This window comes from Hydra vulgaris, chromosome 14, assembly GCF_038396675.1.
Source record: "Hydra vulgaris chromosome 14, alternate assembly HydraT2T_AEP".
Lineage (NCBI taxonomy): Eukaryota > Metazoa > Cnidaria > Hydrozoa > Anthoathecata > Hydridae > Hydra > Hydra vulgaris.
This window is the reverse complement of record NC_088933.1, coordinates 32,606,203-32,624,262: the sequence shown is the minus strand read 5'-3', so window position 1 is coordinate 32,624,262 and position 18,060 is coordinate 32,606,203. Positions and strand designations below refer to the sequence as shown.

The window sequence follows — 18,060 nt, the reverse complement described above, 5'->3', positions numbered from 1 at the left end:
GGGGCCCCTAATTATTGGGTGTCCCTGAGCCATAGCATAGTCGAGCCTAATGGGTAATCCAGCACTTATATATATATGTAGATAAAGTGGAACAGAATAATAATTTATTAATTGTTCTCAAAATTTCAAAAGTTATACATCAATATGCTCTAAATTGAGGATATATAATAAAAAAATAGAATATATAATAAATTATATAATATAGAATATATAACAAATTATTTCTAAGACTTGTCCGAGAAAAATCTTTTAATAAAATGTTTCATCCTTATATTTTCATCAAACAACAATTTCCAATAATGACGAAGCATTGCATATGGAATGTTGGAAGTCTTTGTTGTTTCTCAAACACTTTTTATTTCCGCATTAAAACTAATAATTTACTGAAAATCTTTGTTTTTAAAGTAGTTCTTCAATGCATTTGAGGCATTATAACAATTCGCAAAAAATAATCTCACAAGTTGGAAAAGAGTTGTATAGTTGACACTCAAATTCAAACATGATGTTTTTACGCAGAATACAAAAAATATTAACGTCAATTTTATACAAAATACGACCGCGGTTCACCCATAACAAAATATTGGCTTCTAATTAAATAATGACTCCTTCCTCCCTAAGCAGTGCAGCTGGATTTAAACATTAGATGCGCAATAAGAAAGTGGTTTATGCATTACGTAATGTTTATTATTAAACTTTCAACCACTATCTGATGTCTCAAAAAATCTGGTATGCTCATTAAAGAAGTTTCAAAGAATACTAAAACTTTCCTTTGCACAGAAAATAGTGGACGACACCGCTAGCGCAGACACCCGCACCATAATTTGTGCACAAGAGTTGCACAAAAATTTAATAGTTTTAGCAATAATTTGCATGTAATTAATTTGTTAAAGTTTGGTGTCTATTTCATTTCCCGTTTCAGCTGTAGGACCAATGATTCACTTCTACCCTTGACTCACTCCTACCCATCATCCCCTTTAGCAAAACTTATTATTCATGTTTAAATATTAAAACAACATAATCCCTAAATTCAATGCAACTAAATTCAAATGTTTTCCCTAAATTCGATGTTTTCAATGGAACAATGAGTCTCGACTCTTTTTTTTTATTTTAATAATCATAATTACCTATATCCGGAATCTTTTTTTTTTTTTTTTGTGCTTGTTTTTGTTATATTCTAAATTTATTCCAAGAAATATTATCAATATTTCAATTGTTTTGCATAATATTAATCAGCGTAAAATTTGGCACAAAATATTGTTGATACATTTTTTATTTTTATTTAAAAAACAAAGTTATTTTCTCATTTTTTTGTTAATTTAATTTTCTTAGATTTCTTATTGGAAACAAACCCGGTTGTAAATATATTTTCGAATTAACTTTTTTATTGTTCGATATTTCGAGTGTTGAAGTTTAGTTATCAAAAAGATAATTAAAAAATTCAATCTAATATGAGGAGCCCATTTGCAAAACGCACTAAGTCGGAGTAAATTGATTTTTAGTAAACCACGAAAGTCTGAACTTTTAGTTGCGTATCAACATAGATTAATATTTTCTTTGTCTTTTTTTAAAACAAAAAAACTTTCAATTGGTCTAAAACTTATATAGATGACAGATTTTAGTATATATAATGTGAAAACGGAATTAACTCAAAGTTTTTAATTTTGCGCGTTTTGCAGATGGGCTCCTCATATAAAAGATACGAAGTTTTTTATAAAATCATCGGTAACTAGGTTTTAGGGTATATATTTTACTTTAGAAGTTTTATTTAAGTATATATCAACTTGTTATATAAATGATTATTTATATATGATGAACACGTTGTATAAACTTGTGAAACTTATTTTTTTAAATTCTTACTTTATTTATTCAATTTATAAAATTTTATTTTAATATTGCTATTATAACTTGCGACAATACTTATGTCTTCTACTTGCTCCTGTCATTCTTTATATTTTGACTTATTTTATTGAATTTGTAAACAAGAACATTGTAAAATGCTTATAAATTACAAAATAAATAAAACTTAAAAAAAATTGCTTATAGTTTTATTTTTGTGACAGCCTAAATACAAGTTTTCATGCAGTTGTTTCAGTTTGAGGATCTATATCTTTGTTTTTACCTAAAATAATTAGGGAATTAGCTAAAACATCCCTTTTCAAATCGACTAAAAACAAAGTGAATTTGTTAACTTTTCTTTATAGCTTTCGAATTGGAAAATAAATATGTTGACAAACGGATAATTCACTCCTTTTTATGATAACAATACATGTTTATGTTAAATATTATTGTGATAATAATGATACCACGCACAAAAACTTGATAACATTATTAATGTATGTCATCATGAATAGTTGTTTCCGTTGACCAAGGGGTCAACAGAAACAATTATATAGATCCCCTATATATTTTTACAATATATAGGGGATCAGGATGCGATTACGCCACGACACCCTTGACCAGTCAGCCACAGCTAAAGAGCATATGCTCATTTAAGTTTGTAGTGGCATTAAAATATTATTTTAGATCAGTTCAACAAATAAACTGCAGCAAGGAAAACACTTTCCTCTTTTTTCTTAATTTATATTAAAGGTGCCCCAAGAAGTTCTTACGGTCTTATTACAGATAACCGTGAAAGAGTATTTGACAAGATGTTCAAGCCTCTTTCCTATATGATGTTTTTTGTTTTCTAATTGCCTTGTTTTTTACCAATGACATAATATTAAATATAACAAAATATATGCAAGGGGAAGGGGAGTCCTAGCAAGGGGAGTCCTAATTCGTACATACTTAATGGATGGCCCTTAAAGTATTTCCGGGATAAGTACTGAACAATTTAGGGATTTCAGGATTATAAAAAAACCGGTATCGTAAAGCTAGTTTTGAATATTAAATAAATATCTTACTCATTTTTTATATTTTAACTTGCTTGAAAAAAATAACATTTGTTAAAAAAGATGGGGGTCGATCACATCCAATGACTCTCCCCTTTTACGGTATTGCCATAACAAGTTTGTACGAAAAAAAAAGAGAGAAATAATTAAAATTAAAAAAAACTATTACTACTATTTAATTTTTTTATTTATTTTTATTGCCCCTTATGGGGCAACTTTATATGTGCACTTTATATGTGTACTTTATATGTGTACACATATAAAGTAACTTTCTCTTTAGTCACATAGAAAATATTATACTGACATTAAAAATACCAAAAAGTACACGAATTGGTAGCTCGTTGCTATGGTAACCAAAAAAATAGCTGAAAATACCACTAAATTTGTGATTTTTTTTTTCCATTAAAGACTACAGACAAATTAGGTTTTTAAAAAAAGGTCAAATTGCAAAAAAAAAAACTTAATAACTCAAATTCTTAAGTCACGTTAGAAATTCTACTCCGATCATATCATAAATAATGCCAAAATGAACAATCCCTGAAAAATTCATCATGATAGAATGTATACTTTTCAAGATTTTACCGGCGTGTTTAAAAAGCAAATTCAAATCTACATAAAATTTTGGTCAACAATTACTAGAAAAACTTACTAATTACTAGAAAAACTTAAAAAATTACTAGAAAAAAAAATATCCAATTTTTGAAAAAATTTGAGGGTAGTTGCCCCTTAAGGAAGGTAATTATTTGTTGTGTAATTTTATAAGCAGATTTCTAAAAATTGGATAAGTTTTGACAAGGGGCATGTGAGGAGGTGAAAATCGTCAGAAAATTGTTGACGTAATTAATAATCAATATATTCTGAAATATTTGATATTACATTTCAAGGTTGTTTACAAGTAGTATAAACAACTAATATAAAGTAAACACCTAATGACAATGATTAAAATAGTAATGGTAATAATAATAAAAATAATATTTATAAAAACAATAATAATAGTAACAATAAATATTAATAAAAATAATAACATGTTATTTTAACAATAGTAATAATAATAATATAGTAATTATAATAATTTAAATAAATCGGTATAATTTTCCATACATCAATCGTTTATACATACAAAGTTACAGTAACAAACAGTAATAAACTGACAAAACGTAACAACTAACAATGACATAAAAACAACTGTTGCTAAAAAAAATTATAAGGATTTAGTAAATGTATTAATAATAGTTCTTATAATATAATAACCAAAATATATTGCAAATAATATGACTAAATAAAATATAAACAGAAAAACACTGAGATAATCAAAATAAAAGTTACAACGAACATTACAAACAAAACAAAAAATTACCTTATATACTTTTGGCAAAAAAAGATTAAAAAACAACAACAAAAAACGACAAAATAAAATTAAAAACAATAAAAATAAAAACAAAATAATGATAATACACGTATATTAAAACATATATAATAAATGGCTAAAATGAAAATAAAAACAAATAATATATAACTGTATAAAAAATTATATATCACTATTGAAAAATAATTAATAAAACAAAAAATAAAAATGAACCACAAAACTACTAAAAAATAAAACTAAACCAAACTAAAAATAAAACAATAAATTATTAACAAAAAATAATAAGTAAAACTTTATACGCGAAAAAACTAAAGAAAAATCATTACTATAAGACTGAATAACAGCATAACTAAAAAATAAATCGTAAATAAAAAATCCTACAAATATATGAAAGAAAACTAAAGAAATATATCAAATAAAACTAACGAATTATATGAAAAAATAATAAATCTTGATTTGCCGTTCTTTTTTCTTTATATAAATAGTTTTTTGTTCTTTCTTTTCCATTCTTTTTATTTATTTCACTCATTAACTTTTTTAACGTCTATTTTCATTACTTCTTTACTTATTTTCTTTCAGATATTTCTTTTTCTTTCCTTCTTTTAAAACATTTATTTATTCTTCTTTTTAGATGATTTTATTTTTCGTTTAATTTATAAATTTTTTATTTTCCTTTTTTCTTTTCTCCTTATACTAAGTTATCTTTATCCGTTAGATAAAAGCGTCCACTATTTGCGATGTCATTGCAAAGAAAAAAACAGCTCCTTTGGTAATTTAAGAAAGTTGTTGCTTTAGTTGAAATTATTACTTCATTATTTCCAAAACATTTAAGTCAATATAGTTATTGATCTCTACCTCAAAAAACGTGTATTTTAGATTTACTTCAAATTAAATTTTATATTAAATTTTAAATGTACTTAATTAAATGAAATAGAATATTTTAAATCACTGCTTTTTAAGGTCTTTACAACTGTGATGCAGTTACGTTGTAAATACTTCACTTCAAAGAGTCAGTAGATAAAATCAGCAACAATACAAGGAACTCTTGCAAAGTAGAAATAAGTAAAAAAAAATTTATAATAGATTTGAAAATAAAATAAATTGAAAATATCTTCAAAAGAGAGAAAATAATATATATGTGGAAAAAGAAAGAGAGAAACAAATAAAATTATAAATAAGCATATATTTTAAAAATAACTACATAGAAAATTAATAAATGGCAAATAAAAAAAACCAAAAGTTACAAAAAGTATTAACAAATGACGTATAGTTTTATAACAATTTTATAAACTAAATAAAAACGAAGATAATTATCTTAAAGACCTGATCTAAAAATGAATTATACTAATATAAACCGAGAAACTTTTATATACTTTCTAGGTGTTTCTTAGATAAATATTTGTTGTCGAAGCTCCATACAAACACTTCAGGGAGAAAGCTCTCAAGAATAAATTCATTAATGTTTAAAGTCAAACTTTTACTAAATATCATAAGCTTAAAAAGTTTATATTTTTCATTGATAAATAGTCACCTAAGTTATGGTAAAATAGTCAAGATATAGCATTATGGCAAGCACAAATTATACTTAGATTAAAAAACTATACAATAAACAATAACATGCCAGTAGAATTTTCTTTGGAGCTGGTAAAAATGTTTAATATGAACCTGCCTGCACACATGGAACGTTGAATGTATACAAAATTAACATAACTTAAAGTTGCTTATAATGGCAAAGCACCAATGATGGCATACCGATCATAATTTCAAAAATATTGGTTTTGGTGAAAAAGTGATTATACCAACATGGAGATAATAACTTTAATTAGTTTTAGTTATTTGGATGTTGTAGTTTTAATCACTTAATATATTTAAGATTGTGATTTGTTCATTAAAATCCGTGCAGAAATCATTTTATATCCAAATTTTGTGCATTGAGTGGAATATTTATTTTAATTGCATCTTTTGAACAAGGCAGATGCAGCTTGCCTTAATACTATAGACAAGTTGGGAAAAATTTATTTACTCATAAAAACAACTTATTTGTAAGTAAAGTAAAAAAGAAACTATGCTCCAAAAAAATTTTTTGATAAAAAAATACGTAAAACGCAATATCTCTTATGCGCATGTCCGAAACTTTACAATGCTCCTATACAGCATGAAATGGTAAATTAGGATAATTCCGCGTAATTTCTAGCATTTCGGAAGGAATATTGTAATATTAAGAAATATCTTTGAGTTGATCATTATCCTTACCAGCCCTATCTTCCCCCATGCCATCATAGGAGCAGTGGTTGCCTATGACGACATAGTTGAGCTCTTTTTTAAATAGGAACAACTTATAAAAAAACAAAACTGATGAAACTCCGAGGATTATTATTGTTCTCCATGTAACAAGGAATGTCTCAACACTTTTATTATTGGTTTTCAAGATACTGGTTAATGAAGCTTAAAAGTTAAGTATGCCATCATAGGCGCCTTTCACCTACAACTTGTTTTACAGCGTATGCAGAAAATAAAATATGGACTTTCTCCATCCATTTTATAATTCTATTTTAGCAAAATAAGTCTCAATCATATTCTTTTTTAACAACTTTGGCATCCCAAATTAAAACTAAATTCATATACAGTCGAACACTGCGGATCTTATATGTCGAAATCCCCCTTAGCCAGATTGTTACTAAAAAGAAAAATACACTTAAAAAATTCAAATTTGAGTCAAAGCGTTTTACGGACGTTTTATCTACGGGCTTTAATTTTTTTTTCTTTTTTTGTAAATTGTTGCACACTAGCGCAATTTTTTATCTATTTTCTTTCATTTGTTTTTACTTTTGCTTGTTCTAAATTTATTTTTCAAAAAAGATCTTGCCGTCCATGAATGATGTCACACAATTTTTCAGACTTTTGACCCCCCTCCCTCCCCCTTGTCACAAGATGTCACAAAAATTTAGACCCCTCTAGAATATTATGTCACAAGTTGCTGACCTCCTCCCCCCCCCCCCTCTTTTTTTTATAAACAAATTTAAAAAAATATAACGTAAAACGTTTCTGAAACTGAAAAACTAGCAAAAGTTATTTTCCCAAGGTAAATAAAAAGGTTCCTTTATTGAATAAACTGGGAATATTTTGTTAGGGGTGAACTGCGGTCGTATTTTGTATAAAGTTGACGTTAATATTTGGCGAAATCGAGATAGATTACATTGATAGATTAGTGGGATGCTATGGAGGACGATATAATTTCACAAGTTTCAATTAAATTGGTTACGCATGATTTATGACAAAAGAAAGCTATGTTGGTTTGTAGAGAGCAGGTTACTATCGTTGATGTGCTTTAAGATTACTTTTTTTAAATGTTTTTCAAAAGTTTTGCATGCAACAGAGCTTTTTTTTTATAGATTGGACTAATGTTTGCTAATTTCCAGAGAGATGGTACTATTCCAGAATTAAATGATTCATAGAAGATTTTTATAAATGGAATTGCAAAGCTTTTAGCACACATCTTAAGTATTAAAGGATGCAAACTGTCAGATCCGAAAGATTTATAAGGATTTAGATTGGTAAGTTCTGGTACAGAGAAACCTAAAGATTTAGATCGGTAATGTCTGGTACAGAGAAACCTAAGTTTTCATTATAAATGCATTCAGGTTTAATATCACTTTGGTTTAACACTGGAAAATTTTCGGAGCATTCACGAGTAAACATAGATTGGAATTAAGAGTTTAGATGATCAGCTATATCGGGAAGAGCTTCAACAATTTTACCTGTAGTATTTTTGAGAGAACGAGTTCTTTAATTTTTAGTTGTTTATTAATGTATTTGTAGAGAAGTTTTGGGTTACCCTGCGATTTTGATATTTTATCTTTTTGATAAGCTCATTTGGCTTTGAATATCTCAGCTTTTATGAAACGATTAAGCCGATTATACTTTGTTTTAAGTTTGTTATTCTTCCATTTAGATTAAAGTTGATATGCCAAGCAGTTTTTTTGTTTGGATTAGGCTTTAAATATGTGAAGTAACCCAAAAATCATACTTTTTTTGTTTTGATAACCTTTGGGATAAAATCTTCACAAACAGTACGAGAGTTTGAAATTAGTAAACTGAACATTTGATCTGCATTTTCATTTAGAAATAAAATATCCAAATTGATTGATGTAATAAAGTTTGATATTGATTTGTAATCTCCTTTTTTATAATTAAACAATCTTTTTTTTTCTTTACTTACTTGTATGTTTTTATTTATGTGTTTTTGGAGCCTGGAAACGAAAATATCTATAATAGTCGAACCTTCACCCAAAATGGGTGAAGGGTTTTGTTAAAAAATCATGTTATTAAAAACACTTTTTCTATTTTATGCTCTTTTAATTAATTTTATCGGGTTTAATACTTTCTATAATAAAATTTTAGCGCTTTAAAGTTACGATATTACAACATCTTTATTTTGAGGTGGTGGGAACTTTACATTACGTTATTAACTTTTGCCAATCAAAAGATTACTTGATAAAATTTAAAATCTGTTGAAGGATCGAAGATATATATATTTATATATATTTATTTATAAACTTACTCTTTGCCCTCGCATTTGGGGTAAAGGGTTGATTTTTAGGTGGGCATTGTTATTACCATTTCCATAGTAAACATCATTTTTTGAAATAAATGCTTAAGTTCGGAGTTCGCGCAGCGCTATCTAAAATATCGAAAAATTCTCATGCAAGAATTCAAATAAGAAAGTAAAATAAAATGGCGCTTAGTGGAAGCCGGATCTATAAATTTATTTTAGCAAACATATATAATCTTCAAAATATCGTAGTATAAACGCCATAAAAGTATAAAAGCATAAATGTGGCACTAGATAAATATAGTCATTTAAAAGTAAAAGTTATAAAATGAAATATTATTATCTTTTTGTATATATTTTAATATATGTATTACATCGGAAACTTTGGAATGGTTACATTATTTGATAAAAAAAAATTTAACAAATTTTTCATATACATATAATATTCGTTGTATCACAACGTACGATATATGTAGGTTTAACGTAAATCTACATTAAAGATACGTTGTGTAAAACTAAAAGCTCCCCCTAACAAATTCTACGTAATAAAAATAACAGTAAACTATGCATGAGTTGATCTTTTTAAACTAAAAAGCCAAAATTAAGTTTTAATAAAAATTTTCATAATAAACTTTAATTTTTTTATTATTAAAATCATCCTCGATTCCGATTCATAATAGTAAAATAAAGATACTTTAATATAAAGATTCTTTATAGTAATACAAAGATTCTATGATAATATGAAGATTCTAAAGGTAATATAAAGATTCTTTACAGTAAAATAAAGGCACATGCATGAAATGAAATTGTGTGCATCAATTTTAAAAAGAGTCAGGAATCGTATAAGGTCATTTAAAAAGTAAAACTAAAGGTGGTTTTATAAACCTAAAAAACTAGGTTTTTATAATATGTCGCTTTTTTTGCTGTTTTATCAAACTCCCGATTTCAGTGGATAAATGTAACATCACTTTGTTTTCAAAACTTTATCTATACAAATTTATCGAATTAAAATGTTGCTTGATAACATGAGATAGTTTAAGAGCTCAAATATCAATTTTAACATTTGATTTCTTGTAGGATTTTTGCATATCAAAATCTTAATATAAAAACTAGCCAATCAAATCTAAACCGTTATTTTGAGCGCTTAAATCAAGACATTAATTTAGGCGCTTAAATCAATTTTCCAAATTCGAATTTGAAATCGAATTGTAACAATTCCACAAATAAACAATTTCGCGGTTAAACTAGTAAAGGAAAAAAAAAATCGAGAAAGAAAGAAAAAGAAAGAAATAAGTAATATATTTTCATTCAATTTTCTATCCATACAAACAGATTCAAAAATCTTAAAGTTTTCTTAAGTATATTGATTCTTAAGTTTTCTATTTTAATAAAAAATATTTATAATTTATGTATTTCTTAAGTAAGATATATAAATGTTTTATTCGGGATTAACAAAATACGATTATCTAAGATTTTCTTTAAAGTATAATCTAGGATTTTTTAAATAACGTTTTTAAGTCTATTTTATAATGCCTATTATATATTTAAGTAAGAAAGGTTTCTTACAAAAATAAAATATTTAAACAATTTAATTTCAACATTTAAGTTTGCTTAATTATAACTTTTAACAATTCTCAGGGTGGCCAGAAAAATTTCACGCTCATTTCTGACTATAATAAAAATTGCCAGACTTTCCAATGGAAAAATTTATTACGCGAAGCATTAACTTTACCCTTGACCCAAAAAATATTAACTAGTTTTAAAAATAATGATTTAAGAATGGGCCTTTTTATCAAAATAAGATAGCAAAATATTTTTTTACCACCTTATTTTGACTTTATTCCTCAACTTAGAAATTTCTTGACTTTCCCAGATTGATGGCCACTATTTCGTGATAGGCTTAGCTCAAAATAAAAATAGATACGAAAAATTTTATTTAAAAAAATATTTATTCCAGGATATGGGAAAATATTTGAAAACTCATAAATTACTTAAAGAAAATAATTGTTTACGTTAATTAAAAAGTTGTTAGTCACGATTCTTCTAGAACTGATGAATTTGGCCCACCTGTAACTCTAATTAGTTCATTTTTTTACGAAAAATGTTTTATTAGTCTACTTACGATTAAAAATTGTAATTTTTTGCCATTGCACAAAATTTATTAATACACCTTAGTCATATATTACTTAGTTTGGTGCCACTCCTTTACTAAACAACGTATATTACTTATTTTATTACATTTGTGCTTACGTCATCCCACGAAAAGTATAAAAAAGTATATCGGGGTGTCTTTTAATATCAAGTATACAATTTTTTTAGAGATTTATTAATCACTTGAGACTTAACTAAAAAAAGCTGTTTATAAAATGTGACCAATTGCTTCACTTATATTATTAGCGTATTTCATTCAACCCCACAACTCTCCGTTTCCGTTTATAAGTCAGTTTATAATTTTTTTCTTAAATCGCAAATTTAAATTCGACAAAATTTACTTTTCACAAAATAAAAAAAACCATATTACGTATTCAAAAGTTAAAAACTTTATAATAATTTTTTTAAAAATAAGATTTTATATCACAATCAAAAAATAGATTATATAATAATTTTTTTAAATTAAAAATAAGATTTTATATCACAATCAAATAATATTTGCGAAAAGATTAATCAATGAATCATTAGTAGCGAAAAAATAAATATTACCACAACTATTTTATTTTACCCGCTACTTCATATTACCTTTTTTTACTATTTTAAATTTAAAAAAAATGTATTTAATAATACTAAAAAAAAAAAAAAAAAAAAAACGTTAAGTATTTTTCTTGCTACTTCAACTAAAAAAAAGAAACATTTTAAAACTGAACAAAATATTAAAATAAATCAATAAATAAATACATATATATATATATATATATATATATATATATATATATATATATATATATATATATATATATATATATATATATATATATATATATATATATATATATATATATATATATATATTATTAGGAAAAAAAAATTAAATTTGTATATATATATAAAGTTATATATATATATATATATATATATATATATATATATATATATATAGATATATATATATCTATATATATATATATATATAGATATATATATATATATATAGATATTTATATTATATAAAAATATTTTGAGTCAAGATATGACCGGAGCAGGCAGAAAACAAAAGTCTTATCATCTAGCCCCGTTGTATCGTTTACACTATCATAAATCCATCATAAAATTTTACGATATCCGTAAAGTAATATAAATACTTTTGAATAAACATTTTACATTTTTTTATACATAAACATTTTACATTTTTTTAAAAATACACATTACATTTTTTTATACATAAACATTTTACATTTTTTTATACATAAAAAAAAATATTTTTATACATAAAGATATATATGTATAAGAAAAAAGGAAATAAATACAAACTTAGATAAATAAGCAAAAAAATATATGTTTTGCTTTTTAGAAAACCAAAGAAAAGTTAAGAATTAAAAAAAAAAGATATTAAAAATAAAATAGATTTTGAGATATGTCATATTCAAGGAACTGTTTTTTAAAAATAACTTTCAAAGTTTGAAGTAAAAATATAGTTTTATTTTCAATTGAAAGGAGTTCCACAAATGTGGCTCTCGGTATGTTATTGAGAAATTAGACTGTTTTTATAAGGTTTTTGGTACCTGATAGTTATGCAATGAATGCTTTGTTTGATATTTATGATTTATAAAACCAAAAGGTCGTCAAAAATATTTGGCATCACACGATATTAAATTTAAACATGAATAAAAGAAAACTGCCAATATTTAATTGATAAATATTAGGCACTCTAAGTTTTCTAAAAAGTGGATTGGTAGTGGTGTGTTTATTAGCAACTAATATAAGGCGGCTTGCTTGTTTTTGTTTATTTAAGATACGCGTTATTTTTGATGGATAAGTGCTGGCCCACGCAATTTTACAATAACTGGTATAGCAATGGATAAATGAAAAGTAGATAAGTTTAAGCAGTTTTTATCCAATATATGTCTTGTCTTGTACATAATTCCAATACTCTTTGAAAATGTATTTTCTATTAAATTAATATGGTCTTTCCAACTTATTTGTTCGTCAAGTAAAACACCTAAAAATTTAATGCAGAGTGTCCGTTGTAAATTAGTTTTTTCTATTGAAATATTTGGAAGTTTTAGGGGCAAAATTTCAGATTTGAAGGATTTAGAAAAAAGAATATATTTGCTTTTAGTTTTATTTAGAGATTTCTGGCTTTCAACCATTCATTGAGTTTCTTAAGCTCGCGATTCATAATGCTAAAGATTGACTCTATGTTTGAGTGGGTATAAAAAACCTGAGTGTCGTCAGCAAAATGATTGAAATTTAATACACTAGAAGATAAGTAAATATCGTTTATGTAGGTAATAAATAATATAGGCCCTAGAATACATCCCTGTGGAACTCCGCAAAAAATATTTTACATTTAGTACAGGTTTTGTCATACAATGTCATATACACATTGTTTGCGATTATTAAGATAGAAAAAAACAATTTATAATTATTATTTTTGACTCCATAGTTTCTAAGTTTGTAAAGAAGAATATTATGGTCCACAGTATCAAAGGCCTTTAAGAGGTCAGTAAAAACCCTAAGCGTATATTGGTTGTTTTCAAATCTGTTAAAAATTTCTTTAACTAATTTAATTACTGCATGTTCTGTCGAGTGCCCTTTTCTGAATCCGATTCTCATTAATATTAAGCAATTTATGTTTTATAAAATTAATTAATGGCCTATTATGCATTATTCTTTCTAAAATTTTAGAAAAACATGGAAGTTTTGAGATCTATAATTAGATCTATTATTAGATAATTTAGAAATATCACCGTCTTTAAAAATTGGAACTACTCTTGCTAGTTTTAAAATGTCAGTAAAAGTTTCATTATTAAATGAAAGATTAAAAATAGTAAGTGTTTTCAATAATATCAAAAACTTCCTTAACAACCCTAGGGCTTGCATCATCAAGACCTGAGCTTTTTTTTGGTTTTAACATATTAAAAGCAAACCAAAGTTTATCAGGAGACGCTTCAAGCTCATCCATCATTAATTAATGTTCTTTCATCTTTAGTGTGTACATATTTTGGTAAAGTATTACCATGATCTTGTTTGTTATATGTATCATCTTTGTATTACATATCACATTTAAAAACTATATTATATAACATATCAAAAACTATATTATATAAAAGTTGTATCATATCACATATCACAAACAAAAACTATACAAAAATGTATATTGACTTGTATTTTATTAAAATGATTTCGTCTTTCGAAGTTAAATAATTTTTTTTTTTTTTTGACTTTATAATTAACTGTTTAACAAACATAATAGTTTCCATAAATTTGCACTTAAGTTAATGGCCGGAACAAGAATAAGGTATTGATTTGCCTTCTCATCAAGCACAGTGTTACAATTTACAACTTTTTCAAAGATGCTTCAAAAATATATAGTATCGAAGAAACATTTAATTAACGTTTGAAAAAAATATATAAAAAATAAAGTAAGATATCGTTTAATACATAATATCATAAATAGATTGGGTAAAAGTAAAAGTGAATATATAACAACTTTATACATACATATATATAAATATATATATATATATATATATATATATATATATATATAAATATATATATATATAAATATATATATATATATATATATATATATATATATATATATATATATATATATATATATATATATATATATATATATATATATAGGGGAGAACTTGCACCCTTGATCCGTAAGCACCTTTGATCCTATAGCCTTATCTCCTTACTTACATGACTTATTAAAGAGGGCTGATAACCAGCGTGTTATAAATATTGCATCTTCAAAATTAATTGTGTTTTGGTTAGAGAGTAGACCACTATTAAATTTATTTCTAGAGAGTTTGATTTTGACGACAAAAAGTAACTTTTTTACTTTTACAAGGAACCCCACATCTTTAATATTATTTTGAGTTGAATAATTTTGCTTATGTCATTTTGTAACTAAACTATTCACCTCTTGTATGGTTGCTTTTGGTAAGCTATGGAAGCATCTAATATGACAAAAAAAGAATTTTAGTAAAAATTGAGCGGGTTAGCACCCTTGATCCTAATGCGTTTATGCACCTTTGATCCTATGATCAAAGGTGCATACACACACAAACAAAATGTTTAACCAATAAAGTAACATGTACAATATGTCATATTGTTTTTAAATAAATTTTTTTAATCCAAATTGTAGCCTTAAAAGTAGATTTTATACTATTTTGTGATTTTTTTGGCCTCCTAATACTTTTATATAATATAATTGTATTCATATATATATATATATATATATATATATATATATATATATATATATATATATATATATATATATATATATACATATATATATATGTGTGTGTGTGTGAGTGTGTTTGTGTGTGTGTGTGTGTAAGTGTGTGTTTATTAATAAAGTCGATTCCAATAATTAAAAATCTTTATAAATGTTCTTCCAAAATTTAGGAATACAGCAAAACTATATAAATATTTTTCATTTTCTTACAGTTAAATACGGTGTATCATAAAAAGAGAAAAACCGATAGACCTCCTAAAGGTAAAATTAATGAAAAAAGCTTTACTATGGATTGACAACCAAAACAACACGAAAACTTGCCTATGAATTTGCAATGACTCTTTTTAAACGCATTCCTAAATCCTGGAAAAGTTTACAAATTGCTGGGAAACAGTGGCTTCGTGGATTTATGTTACGTAGGAATGAGTTATTTTTACGAAATCCAGAAGCTACTAGTATGGCACGAGCATCTGCTTTTAATCGTTATACAGTCGGAGAATTTTTCACCAATCTAAAAGATGTTCGTCTGCGACACAAATTTCAGCCACAAAACATATATAATGTTGATGAGACAGGTCTTACAATCGTTCAAAAATCACCTAAAGTAATTGCTAAACAAGGAGTTAAACAAGTTGGAAGGATAACTTCAGCAGAAAGAGGGACATTGGTAACAGTTTGTTGTGCAGTTAATGCAATAGGAAACTCAATCCCTCCATTTTTTATTTTTCCAAGAGTTCATTTCAAAGGAAGTATGTTAAATGGTGGTCCACCTGGATGTCTTAGGGTTGCAAACCCATCTGGCTGGATGAATTGTGCAATGTTTTTCGAGTGGATGAAACATTTTATTCAAAATGTGAAATGTTCACCAGCTAATCCAGTGCTTTTACATCTTGACAATCATGAGAGCAATGTTTCAATTGTGTGTTTAGATTTAGCTAAAAAAAATGGCATAACTATCCTGTCCTTTCCACCACATTGTAGTCACAAGCTGCAGCCATTAGATCGGTCAGTTTATAGGCCTTTGAAACGTTATTACAATACAGCCTGTGATGATTGGGTTGTATATAATCCAAGACCGATAACCATATATGATATAGCTGCAGTTGTAAGGAAAGCTTATGCACAAGCTTTTACTTTGTCTAACATTTCTGCAGGATTTGCTGTGGCAGGAATTGAACCCTTTAGTCCTAACGTATTTTCTGATAATGAGTTTTTGGCTTCATATGTAACAGATTGTCCAGAACCTATTACTGCTAACCCATTTCCAGGTGTTATTGATCCAGTTTCTGCTATTGTTCATGCCCCAGCTTTTAATCAATCATTGATGTCAAGTCTGTCATCAGGGCCAGCTTGTAGTGTATTGCCAATTCAGCCTATATCTGACCCTGTAAGTCAACTATCCAGTGTTTCTATTAATATCTCTCATCAAGCAAGTCTAGAAAAAATTAGGCCATTTCCGAAAGCTGGATCAAGGAAGTTCATTAAAGGACGTAAGCGTCAGCGTACCCGAATTCTCACAGACACCCCTGTTTGAAATGAATTAAAAAGGCTTCAGGAAATGAAAAAATAGTCTCAGTCAAAAAAGAAAAAATATGAAACACAAAATAAGATCTTCATGACAAGGAAAAGAAAACTTGATCTTGAAAGTAATGAAAAAAAAAACGTTGAGTCTCAGTAAAAAATAACATTTTTTTCATTGATTTTTTCTTTTAAGAAAGATAAATTTGTAGTAAAATTAATAATAACTTTATTGGTATTTATTATAGACATACTTTTGACGACTTAAAAATAATTCGTACACATTTATGGTATAAGTTTGATCTCAGAACGTGTATACACACATAGGATCAAGGGTACATATAGGTAGGATCATGGGAGCATACTGGTATGCACCCATGATCCCAATTGAGGGTTCTTAGTTTTTATAATTTTAAATCTACTTAAAATATTCTGGTAAAAAAAGATTAATGAATTATAATAGGGTATAAAATTTGCTATTATGTACTGTTACTTTAGAGATCGAAATGAAAACATATATTCAGTAAATTGGCCAGATAGATTTTTAGGATCATGGGTGCATACTCTCCCCTATATATTTATATGTATATATATATATATATATATATATATATATATATATATATATATATATATATATATATATATATATATATATATATATATATACATATATATATATATATATATATATATATATATATATATATATATATATATATATATATATACATATATATATATATATATATATATATATATTATATATATATATATATATATATATATATATATATATATACATATATATATATATATATATATATATATATATATATATATATATATATATATATATATATATATATATATATATATATATATATATATATATGCCCACACAAAAAATAAAAAGTGAGAAAATGTGGTTTTGGATAATGGTTGTTGTCATAAAATTTAACCGTCTTTTATTGATTTTAAGAAATAATTAATTGCTTTGCTTTTTAGTTTTTTAATTATATATTTAATCTATTTTTAAAAGAAAGACTTATAATAATATTGATCGAAATCTGTGTTCAATAAAGACTGTTTTGAATCAGTTTTAGTTATGGTGTATTTCTTTAAATTAAGTTTCAAATAATTTGGGGGACAGTCCATAAGCGTTGAGAGGAGGTTATAACCATTATCAAAAAAATTATTAACCTCCTAAATGTCTTTGCTGCCTTAAGGAGGTGACCCCTTTTTACTTGTATTGAAATATTATTTGATTAAATTGTTTTATAATGAATCTCAAACTAATAACGAAATCAAATAATTA

General features: G+C 25.7%; 1 protein-coding gene across 1 annotated transcript; it reads left to right on the top strand.

The window, feature by feature from the left end:
- Positions 1-15,558: 15,558 nt before the first annotated feature.
- Positions 15,559-16,758, top strand: LOC136091061 (uncharacterized). Its single transcript, XM_065818045.1, has one exon. The coding sequence runs from the start codon at positions 15,559-15,561 to the stop codon at positions 16,756-16,758; it is 1,200 nt and encodes a 399-aa protein (XP_065674117.1).
- Positions 16,759-18,060: the final 1,302 nt, after the last annotated feature.